The 25,851-nt window shown below is 33.4% G+C and overlaps 1 protein-coding gene across 1 annotated transcript in view; it reads left to right on the top strand.

The window, feature by feature from the left end:
* Positions 1-8,540: 8,540 nt before the first annotated feature.
* Positions 8,541-25,851, top strand: part of LOC133338887 (optomotor-blind protein) — a 103,868-nt gene continuing 86,557 nt past the window's right edge. Inside the window, exon 1 of the mRNA XM_061547013.1 lies at positions 8,541-9,616. Coding sequence (XP_061402997.1) covers positions 8,577-9,616 — 1,040 coding nt within the window. The 5' untranslated portion in view covers positions 8,541-8,576. The remainder of the gene's footprint in view (positions 9,617-25,851) is intronic.

Raw genomic sequence — 25,851 nt, 5'->3', positions numbered from 1 at the left:
TATCATTTTAAAATAACAGATAATATGTGGCGTATTAGTAATGTCGTAACTTATACGCACTACAAATTATCCAATTCGTAGGGGGAATTGGATATGGCGTATTAGTAACGACATGACGTATACGCACTACTGACTTCTTAGAAGTAAATTATATGAAATTCTAACATTTCTTACGAAAATTCTTAACAAAATACCATCAAAAAAATAATATTTTTATAAAAAAAAAACTATATGACAATTACTTCCTCATAATTTCATAATATGTGTATGTACATATGTCATAAATATTTTTTGTATGTTTGCGGATATAGGACGGAAAAATAAAGTTTATTAAATTCCTGAATTTAGTTCAACTATTTTATGAACCTTTTTGTTGTTGTTCGCTTTTTGTTTTTGTTGTACTGCAACTTAATTATTTATTTGTTTAATTGACAGAAAATAATTGTTTTGAAAAATATTCTACAGAAAAATAGTAATTTATTAAATTATTGTTGGTGTGGCTGGTGTTGTTGTTGCTTTAGTGGCAGAAAATGAAAAAATTTTGTTTGCCATTTAAAGCTATTGAAGTTTGTAGTTGGTGATAAACTTTTTAACCTATTTTTTATGACATTTGTTTCGGGTTTCCTTTTGTTAGACAGGATTAAGGGATATCACACAAACACACACACAGAGAAATATTGATTGAAATATGGCAAATAATATTCAATGGCATACAAAGATTTAAGCTCAAACATATTACACACACACATACATACATATTTGTAGTCACATAGTGTAAATATCATAACTATGAATGGCAAGCGGATTGTAGTAAATATGTATGTATATGGTTATGTATTCAAGTGTGTGTGTGTGTTTGTATGTGTTTATTTTGTAAAAGTGTACATTATCTGCTACTCTATGTGTGGCAAATACATTCTATTTTTCACACATTCTGGTTGGCTTTTCCTGCTGCTATGGCTGCGACTGTGGCTGTGCTGCCTCTGCTGCGGCGTACGCTACTCTTGGGAGTGTAAAGTTAATTAAACAAAGCCAGATGGTGTTGCTACAACTATCTGAACTCGATTTTGCTGTAACAAAAAACAACAACAGCGGCGGAGGGAAAAACGTACTAATGGAAACAAATATACACATCTTTATATACATGTGGGTGCGTGTATATATGACCGTTGTTAGTTATAACTAGGACCATAGATATATGTATGTGTTTGCCACACATATATAGAAAAAAATCCTGAACCCCAGCATCATAAGACCAAGCTGGACTGGACTCACTGTTTCTAATAAAAAAGAGGTATAACGTGCCACTGATGGTCCAGAGTGTTGGCATTCGTGTAAAAATGTGAATTCAACTCACTTCACCAGCAACCAGGATAATTGTAAAGGATGCTGTTGTTTTTCTTTTCATGTAAAAAAAATATACAGGGTTCCTGTATGGTGATACTACTGTCTGATGCCATAGAGAATTGTAGTATATTATGAAGTTGTTTTTTTTTACAAGGAAAGGGTGGTGGAATGGAATGCGATGTAAAAAAAAAACATAACAACAAAAGTAAATATACGCACCTTCACATGGACACTCACACACACACATAAATGTATATTTTTTTGTGGAAAAATATGTGTGTGTGCGTAACGCAAATCCAAATATAAAACCCAGCCAGTTATTCTGTTGGCCATCAGAAAAAAAAGAAATGAAACTCTTCTAAGCTAAGTAAATTTGTAAATACTCTTACAATAGGGGGAGTGTGAACGATGAAGAAGATCAGAGTAATAAAAATGAATAAAAAATGGAACTACAATCCAATTTCAAATGAACCTGATGCAATAACAACATATCATATGTGTCGGTGTAAGGATATGTGCTTACACCTACCATTGGTGTCTATGTATATACATACAACCAAACACTCACACACAGATATATATTACTATAGCATATATATGTGCTATAGAGTTATCTAAATACACACAGACAAATCTAATTGGATTAACTTAAGTTGGTCATAGCAATGTTACTATTTTTTGTTGTTGGTTGGTTGGTTAGTTTGATTTGAAGGTGACCAAACTTGTTCGAATGGAAATGAAAATGATTTGCGAGTGGGAAAAGTTAGAGGAATATTGATGGGGTGGGATATTAAAATGAAACTAATCAGAAGATGAGAATATGGAATCCAACAGTAATCAAAAACAAACTAAAAAGTATACAAATTGACATGATTTTGAATAAAAAAATCAGGCTTCGAGTATCAGCGTCGGACAGAGAGTCCATTTAATGGTAATGTTTATTTGAAGAGTTAAGGCCGACGCTGTATTAGAGCACACAATATGCATGGACTGAAGTAATTTCAGGTGACGATATCATCAAACTAACATTATATAATTTTAGAATACTTTAATGCGTATTAGTGACGTCAATACGTATACGCACTAGAGACTTCTTAAGAATTTTTGAAATATTATTTAATCGTAAAAAATAATGCTGTAATGAGTCTTTTTGGCTATATCTCGCAAAAAAAACAGATTATTAAATTTCTAAATTTAGTTCAACTATTAATCCACAAAGTTGTAATTTTTATTGTAAATATAAATAAATATGAATATTTTATTATATTTATGAAGATTAAAATCCGTTCCTGGAGCTCACAAGATGTTCTGCGAAGCGGTAGCATTTTTTTTTATTGGTTAAGACTAATATGACACATAAAAATAAAATAAATAATCGCCCCTTATTTTATCTGGGCGTTTATATTAGGTTGGGGAAAACGAAATCCATTATTTTTGGATTTCTCGTAAAGTATCGATCAAACGATTTCAGATTTATGTTCGTTTGAAGGGTGACATTTCGCTGTAAAAATAATATTTTTTCTGAAGGAATATTGTAGGAATTCTGAAAATTTCTGAAAGTTGAAAAAATAAAATTGAACTCTCCATATATTCTGAAATTCTTACTGAATGATTTCTGTATTATATTTTCTTCTAAGGACTATCAGAGCTTTAAAATTTTCTAAAAAGCCATTTGTAGGTCTAATATAGCCATTCCAAAAGCTATCACCATTATTTTCTGAGTGCTGTGGTAGCTGTGCTGCCTATTTATTTCGTTGCAGGCGAAATAAAAGGTAAATAAAATGTTAAACGTCGTTTTAGTTGGGCGCCGTTGATATTTCGAGTTTAAATTCCTAATTGGGCTCAACGGCTGGGATCAGTTTTTTAACCTTTTTTGGAGGCGTTGCCCGTGGACCCACTGCAATGATTAGTTTTTATACTTTTTCGAAAGCGTTGCTCCTTTATCGAAGAAACTAAAGGACTTTTTGAATCATAGAACTTACTATTACGGAAAAGCAGAGGTTCCAAATACGACTATGTGATCATTTTTAACAATGACCTCCCATAGTGGCAAAATATGTTTAATTCTCTTCATGGAAATTTGTTCTAATTGGGCGCCATCCTAAGTTAATTTATATTAATTCTATGATTTTCTATAATGGGCTAAAATACCAATTAAAAATTTACTAAAATGTTTATCTTTTAATTGGGCGCCATTTCTTTTGAGCCTAGGTTATTGTTTTCATATCAGTTTCATGGTTTCTATATTGTTACCTCAAACAGTCGTTCAGTATAATTCCATACAACAGATTTACCTTGTATCGAATCATGTTCGAAATTTGTTCTGATTGGGCGCCAATCTATGATGTTATTTTTAATATAGTTCTATGGTTTTACGCAATGGAAAAAAATTACATTCCTTGGACAAGTGAGACTCCATTGTCATGGAAAGCTTAACTGCGATCGGAAACTTTGATTTCTTGCTTTTATGGATAACAAAAAAAAAAAAAAAAAAAAAATGGTCATTTTAAATCGTAAGTCGAACTTTGGATGGAACTGATAGGAGTTGGTAAAATTTCCTACAGTATTTAATTGGGCGCCATTAGCATTTCGTATTTTCTTGCACATTTACCCCAAATTTCTGTAATATGAAGTGGTTAATTTTCAATCCAAAATGCTATTAAACTAAAACAATATTTTATTTTATCATTTCAAGAATTGTTTAATTGGGCGCCATTTTACACTAAGTTTTTTTTTGAACATAAATTGTTGATATGGATTTACTAGATTCTAGGTGGTAATATTCCTAGATCGATGAGGTCCCTGCCATTTTTAATTGTAAGTCGAACTATTGAGGAAAGGTATAGGTACAAATGTCTAATTGGGCGCCATTCAAAGATGACATCTTCTTAGATCTTTTCTCCTGAGAGTTGTTATTCTTGCAGCTTTAAGGACTTATACTATGTTATGTGATCGTTGAGTGAGTGCTGTTTGGGTTGTTTTAAATCAGCATCAGACAAACCACTGCAGCGTATTTCTTTTAGACTAATTTCTGTGTAAAAAAAAAAAAAACAACTTATGTGAATAATTTAACCAAAATAGTCTTTCCGACTGTCATTTATTTTTATTGTGAGATCGCGACATTTGATCTGCTGTTTCTCCTCATAAGTTGCGGTCCTTGAGAGTTAGGGATCAGGCTATAGAAGAGAGTATTAACTTGATTTTAATTTGTTTATAAATAAAAATGTAGTTAAACTACATTTGAGTGCCTAGGCATACTTCTGTCTCCAAAATCTAATTCAATGTTGTATAAAAAAGTTCCGCCCAAGAAATTGTAATCTAAAATTAAAAAAAACAAGCGATAATTCGTCAAAAAAAAAATTGAACACGAACAACTTATTAGTCAAACGAGAAAATTGCCACCAGCAACTGCAGTTCAATGAGCCTATCACCTCACCTCTGCCTACAACTCCGCTCACGATAATATTTGGTGTTAGAATGACGTTCCATACACCCACCCACCAAAAACAAAACCTAAAGAAAGAAAAAAACGACATTCAAATACAAAATGTGTGTGTGGCATCGCATGGCATGGTGTGGTGAGTTTATTGCACTTGTGTTCATTAATCGTGATTAACATTCGCTTGTTCGTCGCTACCTTTGCTTTTGTGTTGAAGTTTTGTTGCAGTATCGTTTTTGCTGCTGTTGTTGTTGTTATTTTTTTTTGCAACATGAATGAATTCCTAGCCAGTATTTTTCTATATATCACGTTTGCATGTAAGTGTTAAATGTCTGCTGTGCTCTTCGTCGAATGCGAGTGTGTGTGTGTCTGACCGGTGTTTTGTTGTGCTCACGTTAGGTTTTGTGTAAAATGCCGCGCGTAAATTGACACTAGTCTATGGCATTAATTGCCGTTTTTTTGCTGTGGCAAAAAAGCCCCCAACTAGTCAGTCAGCCAGCCTGTTTGCCCAGCCATCATCATTGTAGGTTTGCCAGGTTTGAGTTTGTTCATACTTTTTTCTTGTGTTTTATTATTGTTATTATCAACGTGTGTTTGTGTGTGAATGTGTTAAATGGCGCGGCGTTGTTGTTCCCGCGCCTTTGGTTGGTCAAAGAATCTAAATCATCACACCATTTTGAGTGTGTTGCTGCTGCTGCAGCTAACATCTTCTTCTTCTTTTTTTCCTTTTGTCTTCATCGTTGCTGGTGTTGTTGTTGTTATTTTGACGCTGTTTTTAGTTTTGTTGGGCTTTGTTTACTTTTTATATTTTGTTGTTTTGCGCCTTCTTCATGTGAGAGGTGCGACCGACGGCTGTTAAAGGAGAGTAAGTGTTGTTTGGGTGTTTGTGTGTGCGTGTGAATAATGGTGGAGAGTTTGCCTTGTGTGAGTGTGTGTGTGAAGGCAAGTGTGTGTATGCTTGGTGTTGATGTCGCATTTGTCCCTTTCGCTCCAATGAATTTTATAGGGTTATAAAGAGCAAACACAGTCATGCCAGCCAGTCAGCCAGCAAGTCCAACGACACACAGTGCCGATGTCAACCTTTGAGTAAGTGTATGAGTGTGTGTTTTGTCTCAGCTCTTGCTGTTGTGTTATTTTTTTTTGTGATTCCCTTGTGAGGGGAGCCAAATGTTTTGTCGTTGAAGTAAACTTGCTATCTCTGAGAGTCTCGGGCTTGAGCATGTTTTGTGTGCTTTGGTGTGTGTGTGCATTTGTGGTAAAACATGTCACACAATCTTGCTCACAGATTAGGGATTTTGCCTCGTACACTTTAGGTGTCGGTATTGGTGTTGATGTCGTCGTCGCCGTCATCGTCAACGAGTGTTATGCTGTGATATGTCTCGGCTTAAGTGTGCTGCTGCTGGTGTGTTGTGCTCTGTTCGTGTGTGTGTGAATTAGAGGGTTTGCCATTTGTTTACCGTATGATGGCTGCGATGGTGTTGGTGCTGGTGTGTGTGCGGCCGTTTTCTTTTGTGTGCGGATATTTACGCTTATTAGAAAAGTTACGTCTTGTTCTTTCGCTCTTATGGAATTGTCACATAAGTTGTTCTCCATTTGTGTTTGTTTTTGTTGCTGCTTTGGCTACATGCCATTCGTTGGGTATTTTGTGGCAGCAAAAAGTGTCGCCTTTTCATTCGCTCCTATGACACAGAGAGCAAAGACATTGTCTTCGTCGTTGCTATCGTTGTTGGTCGTATAGATTAAGAAAAGAGAAAAACATGATTTTTTTTCTTCAAGAGATTGCGGGTGGTAAGAGGCGGAGGATTTTTGTCATCTGCCTTAGCACAAGGTGACAATGTTTGCTAGTTGAAAAAAATTGGTTTTAGAGAGCAATTGAAGCTGGCCAACCATTGAGCCATTTGTTGTCGTTGTTGTTGTTATTTTTAGTGTCTCTGGCTATGTGACAAAAATCCTTGTTATTTCCACAGCTCCTTTTAAAATACCAGGGCCTATTTGCTGCTTCTAATCCCTAATAGTTAAGGGAAGATTTATACCCCCTCTCTTATATTCTAATCCCCCTCATATATTCTAATCCCTGTCAACTGAGTGGAGATTTGTGTAGCCTCTCTCCTTTCCCCATCCTCACCTATTCCTTTATGTCCAAAGACAAACAAGTTGTCGCCTAACACGTTAAACAAATAAAGCTGTCTCGTTTACACTGCCTGAGTTGTTGTGGAGTAGTGGAAATATGTCTTGTCATTTAAGTGTGAGAAGTTGTCACCCCAACAAAAAATGAAAAAATAAAGTTGTTGTTGTTTTTGCACAAGAATTCTGGTTTCTTGTCTTGTCTCGTGTTGGGGCTTGCTGTTGTTGTTGCTGCTGTTTTTTTGCACAATTTTTCTTTGCTTGTTTAGGAGAGCATTGCTTCTTTTGAAAAGCTCGTAATATAGTGATGGTGGTGTACGAGTGTGTATGTGTGTGCGTCTGTGTATACGTGTTGGTAATAATGTTTTCACTTATTGTCACCTGAATAGTGATATAAGTCTATCTCTTTTTCACGCCCCAAAAAATACGAAAACTAGACTCTCACACCCCCTGCAAAAAAGTGTCAACCACCCTATGGTATGGTAACACAACCAAGAGACCCAACAATTCTAGTTCAAATCCCTGACCATGTTGTTACTTTTTTAATTTTTTAACTTTTTTTCAGCTGTTTGTCTGCATTTTGTTTCTTAATTTTGTCAACCAAAAAGCTACTGGCTCTTTTTTTATTAACATAACTCTCAATTTAATGCTCACTCTTTATTTCTCTCTCGTTCACAAAGCACTCTCTCTCTCTGAATAACACAAACCCCACTCTTGTTGTTATTAGAAAACTGAGTGATTCTCCAAGTTCCAATTGGAAAACAACCTTATTAAACCGGTTACTCTCTTACACTGTCTCTCTCTCTCGCGGGATTATTATGACTCTCATTAACTAACCCTCTCTTTTGTTGAGTCTTAACGGCACTGTTATGCCTGCCAACCAAACCAAACACTGTGTGTATTTGCGTTTGTGTGCGTGTGTGTGCATGCATGCTGGCCTTTTGTTTTGTTCGTTGTGAACATCGGTGTGTGTGTGTGTGTGACGGCATACGTCGCACCTCTGGGGGTTGCACTACTCAGATTTGTGTGTGTATTTCCAGTTTGCAAGCGACCGGCGTTAAGCTCGTATCGGTGGTGTACGAAATTCATTTACGACGTGTAGTATTTGTTGTTCTGTTTTATTTTTTCGGTTACACATTAAATGGAATTTCGTGTTGTTTCATGAAAATAAAAAAATATTACAGCCTACGACGGTGGGGTTTATTCCAACAGCAACAAAAAGGCCAAGCCGAAAAAGGGTTTTGGCAACAACAACAAAAGAAAAAACTGATATAAAACCCCAAGATAACAAGTGAATAAAAATAAAAAACAACAACAAATAGAGAATTAAACAAAAAATCCAAGGCAAATGTGATTAAAACAACAAATATATAGTAAACAACAACAAATAGAAAAGAAGAAAAAATAAACGAAAAATTCAAATTGTGATTTATTTTAAGCAACAACAAAAAATATCAATTCAAAATAAATATTACAAAAAAAAAATTACATTAACGAAAATCTTTGTGGAAAATTGTGCAATTTTTTTATAACAACAAAACAACAACAAAAAATAATTTAACAAATAAACAAAAAATAAAATACCAATCGTGTGTGTGTGTGCTTCGTCGTCTTCTTGCCATTGCCGATATTTCATTCCTAGTTCTTGATTAACGAATGTAATGTAATGAGATACGATACCCAGGAGTTGCTTCATCAGTCAGCTGAAGATCCATTCGCCAGGTTCGCAAATGGTATGGCATATCACCCATTTCTGCAATTGTCTCGACCCACTGACTTCAGCGTTTCCTCGCTGTTGACGGCGGGAAATCAAACGACAACGCAGTCGGCCGTATCTGTCGACTCCAGTGGCACTTCATCGTCATCCGGCTCATCGGCCACCGCCGCTGCTGTCTTGCCTCCAGCTGCCACCTCACCGCCCCGGCACTTGGCCAACGTCCAACAGCAGCAACCAGCACATCATTTGGCCGGCATTGCCGGTGGCCAGTCATCGCCAGTTGGTGGTCAGCAACCGCCTCCACTGTCACCGGGCCAAGAATCCCACAGCAACAATAACAACAACAACGAATCCTCGAATTGCATCGCATCCCGACAACCTCCCTCATTATTGAACTGTTCCAACGATAGCACCAACAGCAGTGAGGCCACAAATCCTTCACGTGCCACCACAGCCACCAGCAGTAGCAACAACAACAACTTGCCGTCGGCTTTATTGAGTGCCTCGCATTTAGCTGCTGCTGCCGCCGCTTCAGCTGCTGCTGGCCACACCATACCACCGCATTCATCACCTCAAGCTCAAGCCCAAGCGCCACCACCCACACATCCACATCACTCACCAGTACCTGGTCACTTAGGATCGCATTTGCCTCAACAGCCACCGTATTTTCCAGCAGCTGCCCTGGCCGCTCTAGCCGGTAGTCCAGCGGGTCCCCATCCGGGTTTATATCCAGGCCCGTTGCGTTTTCCACCCCACCATCCACATCATCATCATCCGCATCCGTTGGGCACAGCCTATACGACAGCGGAAGACGTGGTCTTAGCCTCCGCCGTGGCCCATCAACTGCATCCGGCAATGCGTCCCTTGCGTGCCCTACAGCCGGAGGAGGACGGTGTTGTGGATGATCCCAAGGTGACGTTGGAGGGCAAGGAGCTGTGGGAGAAATTTCATAAGCTCGGCACGGAAATGGTCATAACGAAAAGTGGAAGGTAAGTGAAACGATGAAAGAAAAAAAAGAAATTATGAAAGGAATATTTGTTGAGAAATACCGACGGCTTTGAGTAGTGGACGATAAGAAAGGACAAAAAAGAAAGAAAAGGATACAAATTTAAGAATAAAGGATGGAAAATAAAAGAAGAAGAAGAAACAAAAAATAGTGAAATTAGTGATTAAAGAAATGTAAAAGCCATTGAGTAATTGAAAATTGTTAGCTAGGTTAGAATTTATTTCTGTTTCTAAAAATATATTTTTTTCAAAAAAATATATTTTGAATAATTATATTGTCCATAGCTTTTCGAAATATATTTTTTGAAAAAAAAAATATTTTGAAAAACATAAAGCAATATTTTAGATAAAGGAATAAAAGAAATATTTTTTTTAAAGAATATTTCAAATAGAGATTCGATTTTCGAAAATGAAAAAATTGACCAAATGAAAAAATCAAATCGATTTGTCTCTCCTTTGAGATAATAGCCGCTCTCTCCGAAATATGTTGCGAACAAGTTTGAGAAATATGTCGTAAAATTTGTTTAGAAACTAAAATATCATACAAAATTTACGTTTTCTAATATTATCGATTTCAAAACTCTAGAACCCTATGTTTTCCATCAGCTGTTTTTACCAGTCAGCTGTTTTATAAAACATAACTTATTTTACGTAAAGCATACAATTTGCACTTGAATTGGATCAAAAATTATTGATTTTTTATTAGAAATATCGTTTTTGATTAAATAATGATACGTTTCGCTCAATTTTCGTTAGAATTTTTTTTATGTTACCAGAAATATTTGAAATAATTCATTAAACTTCTTAGGAATATTTGTTTACAATTTCTTCTCCAAGGCTGAAGGCAGGTTCCTTCTTTGAAATATAGATTGAAAATAGTGTGTTTTTGATATTATTTCAGTATGAAAAATAAAATTAATTCTATAATGATTTGTTACAAACTCGCTTTAAACGGCATATACATTTTTTGTCAATAATGTAAAGGAATTGTCAATTGAAACCCACTGGGTTAGCGAAATCCAGTTAAATGTAAACGTACTATTACTCCAAATTTAAAACCATACTGAATTTAGAAAAAAAAAATTTAAATTAACTCACTATTATTTTTTTTCATTAACTTTTTTTATTAAAAAAAATGCAGACAGACCTAATATGCAAAACTCTAAACTCTCTTTGTTTCTCAATGAATTTAATTTTCCCTTTTTTCAACTAATTTGTTCTTTGTTTGTTGTTGCTGTTATTTTCGATGTTGCATTAAAAAATCATTACTAAACGAATTAGTTGTTAAAAGTAATTTCTCAAAAGTGTTTGCAACAAAACAGGAAAATGTGCGTTTTGTTTAAAGAAATGAAATTAGTGAGTGAGCAAGCAAGGGTTAGGCTGCTAGACAGCCAGAACAGCAGTAAATTTTTCAATGAATTTCAAAATGGAAAAGTGCGCAAGATATCAAGCGTATCACAAAGTTTTGTAAACATTAAAAGTTTATTACTATTATTTTTTTATTTTATTTATAAATTTTGATATAAAAAATGGGAAGGAGAGATAATGGTTTGTAAAATTGAAACAAATATTTTGGAAATTAAAATGGAATTGAATTAAGTGAAACAAATTAGAGGAGGGTAATAATTAAAGGGAAATGGGTAAATAATTTAGGGAGATATTTACAATTGTTTTAAAGTAAAACAAAATTTTAGGAAACTAAATCGTGACCTTTAAAGTCTCCCAGAAAACTCCGAAAATTTTTTCTGAAGCTTCCACTTGTCCTAGGAGGCTTACTACACCTTTAATTTGTCTATATAGACGGTTTGCGATAATAAAATTTAATATACTTATTTGATTATTTTAAATTAAAACAATTTTTTTAGGAAATTAAATCGAGACCTTTAGTCTCTCTGAAAAAATTTCTGAAACTTCTGCTTGTCTAAAGTGATTTGATAAAACTTTAATTCGTCTATGAATACGGCTTGAGACCCCTTGAACCCTGCTGAAACACTCTCTAAATCTTTAGAACCTCTATGGGATATCAAACATCCTCATTCTGCTCATTTATAGAGATTCATTTCATCTAACCACTCTGGGTGAATTATAGAACCTCTAGTTTTTTTTCAGTCCATTTTATATGGGAGATTTCCTGATTACAGAATTTTTCTGAAACACTCTTTAAACTATTAGATCGCCTATAAGGAAGAAAACATCCACATTTTTAGAGAGACTCACTTCAGCTAACTATTCTGGTTGCTTTTATAAAATCCCTACTGTCTAACCACTCTGGGTGGATTATAGAACCTCTAGTTTTTTTCAGTCCATTTCATATTGGAGGCCTTTTCCTGAACCTTTTTAGAAAAACCATTCCGATTCTGTTCATTTATACAGACTCACTTCGGCTAATCGCTCTGGTTGTATTATTATATAACCCCTACTTTTTTTCAGCCCATTTTATATTGGAGACCTTTTGATTACAGAATCTTTATGAAACACTCTCTGAACTATTAGATCGTATGGAAGAATCCTATCCTTCTCATTTTTAGAAACTCACTTCGGCTATCTATTCCGATTGCTGTTTTCAGGCCATTTTATATTCGAGTCCTTTTGGAATGCTGAAGGAAAAAAATTAAATAGGAAAACTGAATTCTTCGAGGATTTTTTTTAATTTAATTTCGTGTTTAAAAAAATTGTGAAAGAATTACAATAACTAGATTTGAGATTTGCAGAATTATAATTTTTAAAATAAACAGAATTCTGAATAATTTTTCATAATAAACGCACATGATTAACTTCATATGGACCAATATTTATAATCCCTGAAGCGCTTCAATATTCTTATCACACATATATACTCTATTCGTCCATTGAAATCATTTATATTGATATATTGAGCACTTCGAAACCCTACATCGAGTTGTACAATATATCGAGAACAGATGGCGATAAATATATAATTCCGCTATTTTTTGTAATACCCTTCTTTTTGTCGGGACAGAGTGTCTCATCAAACCCAATTAATATTATTGAATCTAGTTAATATATTTATTGCTCTTCTTAAGTAGATTCTGATTCTAGAAAAAAATTGTCTGAGGGTATTCTCCCGATACTGAACAGCGTCGGAAAATAATCTCTTGTGTGTTCTCAATGACTCCAAATTGTAAGTATGGAAGCGGCGCTTAGTGCGACGGCTCTAATTATTTCACTCCGGAGCTTGTTTTTAAGTTTCTAGACATTTTCATTATTCATTCAAATTTCTAGCCAACGAAATATTGAATTTATTTTATTTTCTTTTCGCCTTCTTCTCTTTAAGAAATATTTTTGCTCTAGTAAATTCGATGCCATTTTTTGATTTTATTGCTCTTCAGCAGCTATGCATTATAATAATCTCGCTCTCTTTCCAATTGAGAATATGTATGAATTATTTCCTAATTTTTAAAATAATTTATTATTTTAGAATTATTTAAAAATAATTAAAGTAAGATGTAAATACATCCAAAATTTCATTTTGGGAATATTTAAGAAATTCTCTCTTCTTTTCTCTCTTTATTTTCATCTATGAAATTCAGTTTAGGAATTTAGTTCATAACATTTAATTTCAGTTATGGAATTTTTGAATTCAGAATATATAATAATTGATAATTTTTAGGATTATTTTAAATCAATGTTATAAAATCTTATCTAAAATATCACGTTTGAAATATTTATGAAATCCGCCCCTCTTTCTCTCTTCATTACCATCTATGAAATTCAGTTTAGGAATTTAGTTCATAACATTTAATTTCATTTAGGAATTTAGAATTTATAATAATTTATTTTGTTTAGGATTATTTTCAAATAATTAAAGTCAGAAGCATATATTTAAAATATCATATTGGAAATATTTAAGAAATTCTCTCTCTTTCTCTCTTCATTGGCATCTATGAAATTCAGTTTAGGTATTTAGGAATTTAGTTCATAACATTTAATTTTATTTAGGAATTTTGAATTTAGAGACTACCGAAATTTTTCTTTGTTTTCTTGAAATAAATTTAATCATATTTAGTTTGTTTTCAAATACTTCAAAATAAAATACACAATAAATATGAGTATATACAAAAATGATGTTCGGGAAGTATGTGATGACAATGATGGCAACTCAAAAGAAAAAAAAAAAACAAGAAGTACTGCAGAAAACATAAAAAAACTTAAATTCAGCAAAGAAGCGTCGTCTTTGTGGCGCCAGTGAAATATCAAAGATTTTTTTTTCGATTGTCCACTTCTTTTATTTTTGAGATGGTCAGCGGCAGAGGCAACAAACCGTTGTTTCGGCTGTCCTTTCCTCTCCCAAAAATCAACTACGATTTTTTGGCAATAAACTGAAATTTGTTGTTGTTGTTGCTGCTGATATTCCAACAACAAAGTGGGAATGTTTTTTTAGCAAGTTACGTGTGCTGGTGTTTTAATAACTGCCTGGCTGCTGCCCATCAACATCAACGAATCGACCTCATCAACTTGAAATCAAGCATCACGCTTTTCGGCAAGTCTCGCTGCCATGGCGGGGTTTGGTTAGACAGAAATTCAGTTAAAACAACAACAAAGATTGCCACAATTTTAAAGTGTCGCTTATACAAAACTTCCTCTCTCCTCCCCTCGTCTCTTTGGGTCTCTTTCGGCTGCCAAAAAAGGGGTCTCAAGAATTAAAGCGCGTTTATGATGCGTTTATGAGATAACAACATGTAAGAATGAACGCTGCTTGTGTTGTTCAAAAGCCCAGCGACACAAGTTGTCATAAACTTAACGAATATCACGGCATCTCCAGAGTCCACAAAAAAAATCAACAGAAAAATCCCACCAAAACGTAATCAAAAAGAAGTCGAACAGACAAAAACCAAAAAAAAAGAAATATTGAATTGAAATCAAACATGCAAAGAATTGTAAGAAGCATCATCAGGCCTCTCAAAGAACACGACCAAAGAGCAGCAGCATAAAAAAAATCAAAAGAAGTCAGACAACGTCTGCTGGGCTGGCCAAGCTGAGCAGAGCAGCATCCAAAACCAAAATGTAGAAGGAAAAGCAAAAGATGTCATAACTAATGAAAGTGGTTCAATGAATTTGATAAACATTTCCTAGATGCTCGATGACACATCAAAGTTTGCGACAACGAATTGGAAGAGCGACAACAGACGCAGCCACATCTCAGCGGCTTTGGCGTTTATCAAACGCCCGCCGTTTAAACATTTTTTTTATTTTGAAGAGCAGAAGAGACACAAGAACTTCCCGGGCCATAGATAGTGACTGTGCAGCTAATGATTTGCCCAAGAAAACGACAAACTGGCAGAATATTTGTCGTTTGCCAAAAGGGTCCCCAACTAATTTTTTTCAACTGATAGCATTGTCACATGAACCCAAACGATCCCTCTTCCTTGTTGGCAGGCAGTCTCTGCGACATCAGGCCATCCATCCATCCGTTCATCCTAACCATTCCAACCATGATGATATGTGGCTTTACGCTTTAAGCCGATTGATTATCTGCGCCATTGATTTTGTCTCGTGGCAAATTCACGCTTAAAACCAAAATGAAATTTGATTTTGAAACAAATTTGTTTGGTTCCCCATCAAAAACAACAACAAAAATCCAAATCCAAAAACCTTTTCCAAAAACAGATTTCTAAGAAAAACCGCCAAATGTTGTTGTTTTGTGGTGATGGTGTGTGTGGCCCCTGATAATGACCTAATTAGAAATGACAATTAGCCTTAAACGTTTTAGCCAACAAATTATATGACAAGGCATTCTTCTTCTTCCACGCAGGGGGGTTTCCTCCGAGTCGGCTCCACAACAACTACTTTTGACTTGTAAATTTATTATTACACATTGATTTGCCACTTGATTACGAATCTGATTTTCCACAAAACAAAAAACATTTCCATTTTTGGTACTACAAAAAAAAAAAAAAAAAACCAACAACAACAGCAACCCAAGTAATTGTGTGTCCGCTTCTCTTTCTCCCACTTTATTTGGGCACAATTAGAGGTGTTTAAGTTCAATTTCCGGCCCGTACAAGTATTTCACAAAGAAGTAAAAAAAATCAAAAACGGAAAAAAGACCAGCACTAAAAATGCATGACAATTACTTAATGTGACCGACACAAAGCGAGTGACTGAGTGAGTGACTGTATGAGCGGTGACCCTATTGTTGATGTCCGAAATGGTAAAACATGTTGTGATTATTTTAAATTACAACATTATGGCTTGTAATTGGGCTCCAGTGTTCTGTCACAGCTTTGTTTACGTTTTGAAGGCATTCAGCAAATTATTTGAAGTATTTGCAGGGTGAAAGAGAAATTTTTTCGGTTTTCACTTTCTTTCATTTTTAGAGAAGAATGGGTATGAGAACTTCAGTAACCCATAGACACCTAATATTTTATCGATAACTGCCTAATTACGGAGTTAAGCGTAACTACATTTCGACATTACCTAGCGAATGTTCCGTGCAATTTTTTGTTAGCGGGGTGAAGTGTTATTGGCCCAAAGATTGTAACATTAAGGGGTAATTTTTATAAATTTTAATTACTAAGATTGTTCTTAAGAAGTTAGCTAAAATTTGATTGAAAATTATTAAGAATTACAGCTTCTAGAGCCAAAAGATTGACTCTAGAACCAACTACTACCATATATTTACCTACTATTTTGCGAAGTAGCTCTTAATATCGATTTGTAGGACTGATCTCTGGATTCATAAGAACAATGTAGATTCTTCTCAGTCATAAATTTCTATTACAAAATGATGGAACTTTAATAAGAATCCAGGAAAAATCATAGGTTCTAAGACCAAAAAATATTTACAGCATATAAAAATAGTTAGAAAACCTTAGTTTTGGTCTTCCTTCCTATATTTACATGTAAGTCCTATAAATACGATCTATATGGATCCCTTTTTGCTGATTTGTCTAAATTACATAAATTTTCTTATGAAAATATTAAACTATTCTACTATAATAAATAATAATTTTTAGCTATTTTAGGAAAAATATTATGAAAACATAAAAAAAGTAATCAAAAGAAACTCCGCACATAGTTTAAGTCATATAACTTTTAAAGATTCAAAGGAATTTTATTATAATTAATAGAAATGTTAGAAAACACTCGCTACAGAATTTTTTAAGACATTTCTAAACAAAATCGGACGATTAGTTTTCATGTGAGGTCAAAAATACTGAAAACGCAAAAATAGAAATTTTGAGACAAGGTTATTTAATATTTTTACTAAATAACTTAGAAATTTTTGTTTCTATTACAAATTTATTAAAGAGAGAAGGGAAGTGTAATCCAAGGTAAACATTTTGGTACCTTGTTAACTAAAATCGATGGAGTCGTTCTTGAGTTAGACCCAAAAAACTAAATACGCAAAATTTAAAAAAAAGGGACAAATTGTATATCATTGGTAAATATTTGTATTTATATTCGATACTTTGAAAGATATTTTGAGGTTTTATAGTTAATGAAAGAAATGTAGTATATTCGATTCCGAGTATGTGAAGATATTATTTAGGAAAATTGATAGAGCCATTCTAGAGTTAGGTCAAAATTACTGATTGCGCAAAAAAATTAAAATTTTTGACAAATTTCATTTTTTTACAAAATGTTTTAGAATTTCAATTCCTGTTAATGAATTTAAATTTTTTAGTTAATTTTAAACTTCATTTATATAGGTTAAGTTCAAATGAAAACATTTCTCTTTACATTCTTTGTAAAATTGTGCCTTGAAAGGTTTGAAATACTGACGATAAGAAGAAAATACTCAAAACGACACTATTTACTTTTTTAGTCAAACAACTTTGAAAATATTGCTGCAATTGCAAAATTGTTTATGAAATTAGTGAAAAGTAATTGATAAGGAATGTTTTGTTATACATTTTAATAAAATTGTGGCAGTAGTTCAGAAGATATCCATAAAATAACGAGTGCGCAAAATTAGAAAAATGAGACAACACTTATGTTTCTTAAAATTTGTTGTACAATTTCAATATTATTGTAAATTTTAAATTATTTTAAGTAATTTTTGTATTTCTGTATATAATTTAAGACTGTTTTAATCAAATCTCTATAATTATTTTGAAATATCCAGCTTTTAGAGGCTTCAAATATTGAATACTGCAAGCAAATGCGAAAAATTACACTATTCGCTCTGTGGGCAACACAACTTTGAAAATATTGTTGATATTGTAAAATAGTTAAGAGATGAATTAAGGAACAATTGAAATAGTATCTTTTAATATATTTTGTAATAAAATTTTGGCAGAAGTTCAGAAATTATGCTCAAAATAGTGAGTGCGCAAAACTAGAAAAATGAGACGACAAATTTGTTTCTTACAAAATGTTGTAAAATATGAATATTTTTGTCACACTAAATTTTTTTGAGATATATTCGTCATTCTTTACATAATTCGAGATAACTTTAATCAAATCTCTATAAATATTTTGAAAAATCCAGCTTTTAGAGGCTTTAAATATTGAACACTGCAACAAAATACCCAAAATGACACTATTCTCACTGTGGGCAACACAACTTTGTAAATATTGTTGATATTGTAAAATAGTTAAGAGACGAAGTGAAGAGCGATTGAAATAGAATCCTTTCATATATTTTTTAATAAAATTGTGACAGTAGTTCAGAGGTTATGTTCAAAATAGTGAGTGCGCAAAATTTGAAAAATGAGACAAATATGTTTCTTAAAAAATGTTGTAAAAATTTAATATATTGTCACATTAAATTATTTTGTGATATATTCGTCTTTTTTTATATAGTTTGAAACTTATTTTATCAAATTTCTACAGATATTTTGAAAATTCCAGCTTTTTTAGGCTTCAAATATTGAACAGTGCAAGAAAATATACAAAATGACACTATTCGAACTGTGGGCAACACAACTTTGTAAATATTGGCGATATGGCAAAATAGTTAGGAGATGAAGTGAAGAACAATTTAAATGGAAACTTTTGATATATTTTTAAATAAAATTGAGCCAGTAGTTTAGAAGTTATCCACAAAATACTGACTGCCCAAAAGTGTGCATTAACCTTAGGAAGTTTTCAGTTCACTTTGTATATTATAGAATTGAATTTATGTTTCGAATTTGTTAAAAATGTCCTATTTAATAATTTTTTTCGTAAAAAATTCTTCCAACGTTATTAATGAATCCTTTTCTTTAACTACTTTAGGAATTATGTTTTAACTACTGAGTACGGAAAAGGTTTCCATTATCGATGAGAAATTAGAGATTACATTAGTTATTGTACGATTAATTGTATGTTACTTTCCTGACAGTAATACTGTCTGGGCATATAGTAACATAAATTTGCAAGGTATTTAAATTGAAATTTTGAGACAGAACTGAGATAAAATTCTTAAAATCCGAGGTCTATGCGACTAAAAATTCCTTTTTTTGCGAAATGTATATAAAATTGAAGTATATATTTTAGGAGGTTCATATTGAAACATTTAATTTGATGTATGAGGATAATATGAGTCGTTTATTTTGCAAATGGTCAATTTTTTGCTCTGATACAAATCTTGGTTTTCTAGAAAGTTTACAAAACCTATTACGTTATATATTCTATCATAAACACCAACCATTCCCTGTATCCAAAAATAAAGGTTATTTTCCTTATCGGGAAACCCCAACCATTCCCTGTATCCAAAAATAAAGGTTTTTTCCTTATCGGCTGTTTTCATTCTCAAGGTTCAACTTTTTTGTATTTTTTCCTCAAATTTACTTGTCCAGTATTCTCTACCAATATTAATTTCCACCTGCCTACCTCTCTCCCTCCCACCTTCCAAGAGGAGGCAAATTCAATTTTTGGCATAAATTAAAGATTAACATCAAATAACCCAGAGGGTGGAGTCAAATTAACAAATCAACGGGAGAAAAAAAAAATAAACGATATTCAACCCATCCACCACCACCTACCAAAAAAATTAGTGGGTGTTGGATATTTGTTACTCATGACCTCTCCCACACACCTCCTCCCATCCGAATGATGATGTTGTAGAACTTCATGATGATGGTAATGTTGATGTTTTTGCTGCTGATGACTATGTTGGAATATTCTCTGTCTCTGTGAGACATTGTGGCGCGCATTTTTGCATACCAAATAGGTGCGCCGTCGGGTGTTCACTTTGATTTTTGTCACCGACTGACTAAAATTGCTAAAAGTGGCCATTTTTATGGCAACTACTCGCATATTGATGGCCAACAATTACGCGCTAATGTTTTGTGTGGCTAGCCAAGCAATTCTATCAGCCAGGCAGCCAGCTAGCCAACAAGGCAGCCAGTTTGGCCAACCAGCCAGCCAGCGAGCCATTTAGGCCCACAAAACTCTGTGAACAATGTTCGTATGGTCGTTCGTTTTTTTTAATTTTTAACGCCACAATAATAAACATTGGCGAACGTGCTGCTGACGACTAATAGAATAAATTTTCGTCCAAAAGCAGAAAATTGAAAAAAAAACGCTTCAGTACAAAATAAGTTACAAATCATTTTTGCAAAGAAAAGTTTTTTTGTTAAATGATTTAATAAAATTATAACAATTTATGGTTTACAAGAGTAACAGCAACAACAACAAACACCACAAGCTATTGTCATTATCACCCACCATAATAAACCAAAAAAAACTTCTCATAACCACTCACCAAGAAACTTGGCTTGGTCGAGCCAAAAACTATAACTGCTGCTGTAAAGAGTTCGTGATTTGTATGCCTGATGCAACTTCATGCGTGGTGCTGCTCTAAGTACCCTCAAACACTCAGAACTCCAAAACAGTCAGGCAGCCCGCCAAGCCACCTATCCATCCATCCCTGAGCATAACTCTCTCATAAGAAAATATTCCAAACATAAATAAAAAAATACAAAACGTATGAAGTTTGCTTGGGTTTTCTAGCTGTGGAGAACAACATGTTCCATGGCTGGTTGGACTGACTGGGCTAGCTGGTTGTGTGCCTGTGCCTGCCGTGGTGTTATATTTATGTTCTTCAATTATGTATTCAGTGGTCGATATGAACATTTTTTTCTTGGAAGTCTCAAATGGTTGTGTTGGATTTTTTTCTTTTCTTTATGATTTTGATTCAATTTAACCAATTGGTGTTTTGTTGTTGTCGTTTTGTTTTAGTTGGAAATTAATCTAAATATTAATAAAAAAAATTGTTTTTTTTTCTCCGTACAAATGTCTGTATGTATGTTCCATCATATAAATAGTTATAAATGCTGTCTGTCATGATCCATTGAATATGCAATGGCAACAGCAACAACAACAACGCCACCAACACCAACCATAGTTAACACTTTTCTTCTCACTCAATGTGAAAACCATTTAGTCGAATGAAAAAAATAAAAAATAAATAACTGTGGCGCAACAATAAAAACTTGTAGTGTTAAACTTGAAAACGTGTTAAGGCTACACACTTCAAAATTTCCCTCCAATCAAACTGTGGGGCCATAAAAAAATAGAAGAGAATAAAATTGATTCAAAATTTTATGATTTTCAGCGTAATTTTCTCACTTTTACTAGAAATTAAAAAAAATCGAAATGGAAAGGGGAATTTTTATGGAAACCCAATTAGAAAAATTTTATTTTGAAAATAAAAAAAAAAAATCATAAAATTATTTACCTAATAAAAAATTTTGTACGAAATGAAAAATTGGGGCTTTATTAAATCATAATTAAATAAATTTAATTTTCTTAAAAAAAAGTAAATAAAAAAATTAAAAATATAAATTCAAAATTAATTTAAAAAAGACCAAAAATGCCATTTGAATCATAATAGGTCCACTGTTAATAAAATGGGACATAAACTAAGTAAGTTAGCACAATTCACATAATAGATAAAACGAAGTGTAGTCTCTCACGATCAATTTGAGATATAAAATTTAAAAATCCTTTGTACTGTTCCTGAGTTATGTCCTAAAAATTCCCAAAAACTCAAAAATGCCATTTTTATCATAACAGGTCCACTGTTAATAAAATAGGACTTTAACTAATCAAGTTAGAACAATTTCCACCGTAGGTAAAACAATGTGTAATCTCTCTCGATTATTTCGAGATATAAAATATAAAAATCCGTTGTACTGTTCATGAGTTATGTCCTAAATACCAAAAAATCTCAAAAAAAAAAAAAAAAAACTCAAAAAATGTCATTTGAAACATAATAGGTCCACTGTTAATAAAATAGAACACACACTAATTAAGTTAAGACAATTCCCACGATAGATAAAAGGAAGTGTAGTCTTTCTCGATCATTTTGAGATATAAAATATAAAAATTTGCTAAACCGATCATGAGGTATGTCTTAAATAAAAAACAAAAATTCCAAAAGCTCAAAAATGCCATTTGAATCATAATAGATCCACTGTTAATAAAATAGCACATAAACTAATTAAGTTAGCGCAAATTGCATAATAGATAAAACGAAGTGTAGACTCTCTCGATCATTTTGAGATATAAAATATAAAAATCTGATAAACCGATCATGAGTTATATCCTAAATACAAAAAAAAAAAAAATCAAAAACTCAAAAATGTAATTTGAATGATAATAGGTCCACTGTAAATAAAATAAGTCATAAACTGTTAGCAGTATCTTATACTTCACTTTAAATCAAATAAGGATCATTCAAAAAGGATTATTTTAAGCCATTATATAGCCAAATAGCTCAAGTCGTTCATGAGTTGTATACAAAATACCAAAATAACTCCCAAAAATATAAGAAAATGAATTTAAATCAAAATAGCTCCACTGTTAATAAAATAGGGCATAAACTATTGGCAGTATCTAATACTTCACTATGAAACAATTAAAGCCTATTCCAAAAGGATTATTTAAAGCCATAATATAGCCAAATAGCTCAAGTCGTCCATGAGTTTTGAGTTATGGCCAAAATACCAACACTCCCTGGCATGCAAACATCTTCTTTTAAACATAAGTATACCGACTGTTAACAATATAACGTCAAAGCTAATAATGTAATCTTAAACGTCTTGGGGAATTATTTAAAGACTACTCCAAGAGGTTTATTTTAAGCCATTTTGTAGCCATATCGCTCCAGAAGTTTTCGAGTTACCTCAAAAATACTAACTGTCCTTTAAATCATTATTGAAATGTGATCTTCAAGCCAATGTATACCCACTGTAAACGAAATGTCTGAGAAACTATTGATGGAATCTCCAAACTGTTGCTGAATCGATTAATGGGTACTCGATAACGGTTATTTCAAGATATTTTATAGCAAAATTGCTTTATTCGTTTCTGAGATATGTTAAAAATACTAACTTTACTATAACTACAAATGGAAATGCGTCTTTTAAAGTATTCATCGGCACTGTAAACGAAATAGCTAACAAAATAATGAAGGAATGTTGCTTATGTGGTTGGAACAATTGAAATATATTCTAAATAGATTATTTCAAGCAATTTTTTAATCAAATTACTGAATGCGTTCTTGAGTTATAGGAAAGAAGTAAAAGTGACTTAAAAAAATGGGCATATGATTTTGAAGTAATGTGCAGTCACTGTAAGGGAAATGTATTACAAACCAATGAAGAAAACTTAGTGTAGTGGCAGAAGCGATTACTGGCTACTAGGTAAGGATTATTTTAAGCAATTTTGTAGGTAAATAGCTCAAGACGTTCACGAGTTACGGCACAATTATTAACACTTCTTAAAAAGATAAAATACATTTTAAGGTTTTACATTTCCACTGTTAGCAAAATAGCTCAGAAACTTGCGAAGGGAACTTTGATATGTAGTGAAATAATTTATAGCATATTTGAATTTGAAATATTTCAAGCTATTTTGTAGAAAATTTCCTTGACAATTTTACGAGTTATATGTTAAATACCAGATCATCCTGAAGTTTGGGGAAATTTGGCATTTTGAAAAAAATGGTCTTCTTGGTATTATTTCTGCTAATTTCACGAACCCTTTTACAAATTTCTACTTCTCTTTGATGTTACCTCTGCAATAACTTTTATACAAAAAATTTATTATCCCCCCACTAAAATAAAAACACACACGCATCGATTGAAAAACTCTTTGCAATTCTCTGTAAAAAATCAACCGAAAAAGCGAAAGAAATTATGTTTTTCCTTAAGGATTTTGTCATTTCGGTTTCTTTTTTGTTCGTTGATATCCTTTTGTGCCATAATTTATAAATTTTTAGCTGGGACTGGGATTTTTCTTTTGCGCCACCAAGCCAGACAGCCGAACAGAAAGACACACAAGATCAGCCAGCGCCAGCATGGGGCATACTTATCGACAGGTATTAAAAGAAGATTACTACACAAGATGCGCTCGTACCAATGCTGCCAGCCAGCAATGTTGCTGCTAAGCGTTGTGTGTGGGCTATTTAGGCAAACAACAGATGAAATTTTGCCAAGTTATTGGCTGACCGGCGAGTCGCTTATTAAATTCATTCAGCAGTGCCAAAACAAACACCGTGAGCGTGTGTTTGTGTGCGTGAGAGAGGGCATGGGTTCCAGAGGATTGCAAGGAGTACCGCTGTCGATGTCATCATTGTTCTGTTTGCTGCTGCGGCGAATTTATGATGCTCAACACAAAAAGATGGCAGATTATTGGAAAACAAACAACACTGGTCAAGCGACCAGCAACAACAACAAACCACACGGATTTGGCCAAGGAACACACAATTTGGTGTCACACTTTTTTCTTCATCGAAAGGAACCCCAAACCAAGAAAAAAACACCAGCTGGGTGTTGTGTGTAAACTCCAACCTCTCATCATGTATGGAACATGATGATGTTGTTGTTCCTGTTGCCCACAATGATTTCTAATAACATCAAACTTCCAGGCATGGTGTCTTCCGTTCAAGACTCTCTCTTTTTTCAAATTTCCTTGGAACTTGTTTTCCCCTTTTTCTGATAAGCTGACAAAATTTCACAACATCGAACTGACTGACAAACATATCCTGGCACATTTGATACAGATGATGTAACTGGTCACCTAAAAGAAAAAAACAAAATTTCCAATCGAATAAGTTCGTCATTTGGCTTTTTGTCAGTCAGATGATGGTGTGTCTCTATGTGTGTGTGTTCGTGTGACTTTTTTACAACATAGACATGCGCAATTACTAAAATAGATATCCTCCAAACAAATGAACAGACAGAGAGTCAACTAGGCAGCCAGACATTCAATTTATCTACTATACAACTACTACGACTACATATACATACATACTTGTTGTATACATAAGTAGTTATGTATATATACATAAATAGATTATGTACATATGTAGGTTTACATATATAAGTGTGTATACATAGAGCTTACTAACACCATACAGATTAAACAAATCAATGACTTGTTTTTTTGTTTTTGTGCATGAAGGGTAGGTGGGCAGCGGAATGGACAGTGAAAATATGGTGTTTGGGATAGGAAGACAAACAGGAGAACAATAGGAGACTAATGTGTGTCCATACAAGTATATGACCTCAAATGACATTTTGTATAGAGAACGTAGAGCTTAGAAGTCATATCCTGTATTGTAGATAACCTGAAAAATCATATACATTGGTGCAGACAGGCCCCGAAGTCGTATGCTTGATTTATATAACTTACTGCGGATTCCCGAATATATGTAATGTAGAGTAGTTATCCTCTGAGAACACCTCTAATGCAGAGAAAATATCCTCAGAAGTCATTTACCGTGAAGTGAAACTATAATGTATTACATTAAATATAATTACGTTAACAATTACGTTACGTATACGTTTGACTAATTACACTGAATGTTTTCAGAATCACAGAATCAGTTATCCTCACAACTCACACAACTCCTCTAATATAGAGAAAATATCCTCAGAAGTCATTTACCCCGTGAATTGAAACTATAATTTATTGCATTAAGTATACAACAGTTACGTTACGTATACGTTTGACTAATTACACTGAAACATCACAGAATCAGAGTTGTATTTTCATTGATTATAAGCAGAGTTGCTTTTTATTGAGTTTAGTTGAAAAACTTAACTTCTAACCATAAAATTGGAAGTTCGAAGATGTACCCTTTGTCATGTGAGCATAAGGCATAAAACTTAGATTCCCGAGCAATTATTTCGAAAATTTCATAATTTATGGCCATGCTCTGAAGACAAAACTTATAGCTTGTTATGTTATCATTGAAATACAAAAGAAATCTTGTCAAAATATAACTTAGTTGTGAAGTTATGCCGCAAAAAGTAACATG

The sequence above is a fragment of the Musca vetustissima genome, unplaced genomic scaffold (genome assembly GCF_032173495.1).
Source record: "Musca vetustissima isolate MV318-11 ecotype Yass unplaced genomic scaffold, APGP_CSIRO_Mvet_v1 utg704, whole genome shotgun sequence".
NCBI lineage: Eukaryota > Metazoa > Arthropoda > Insecta > Diptera > Muscidae > Musca > Musca vetustissima.
Note: the sequence above shows the minus strand (reverse complement) of the source record. Positions and strands in the feature narration are given on the sequence as shown.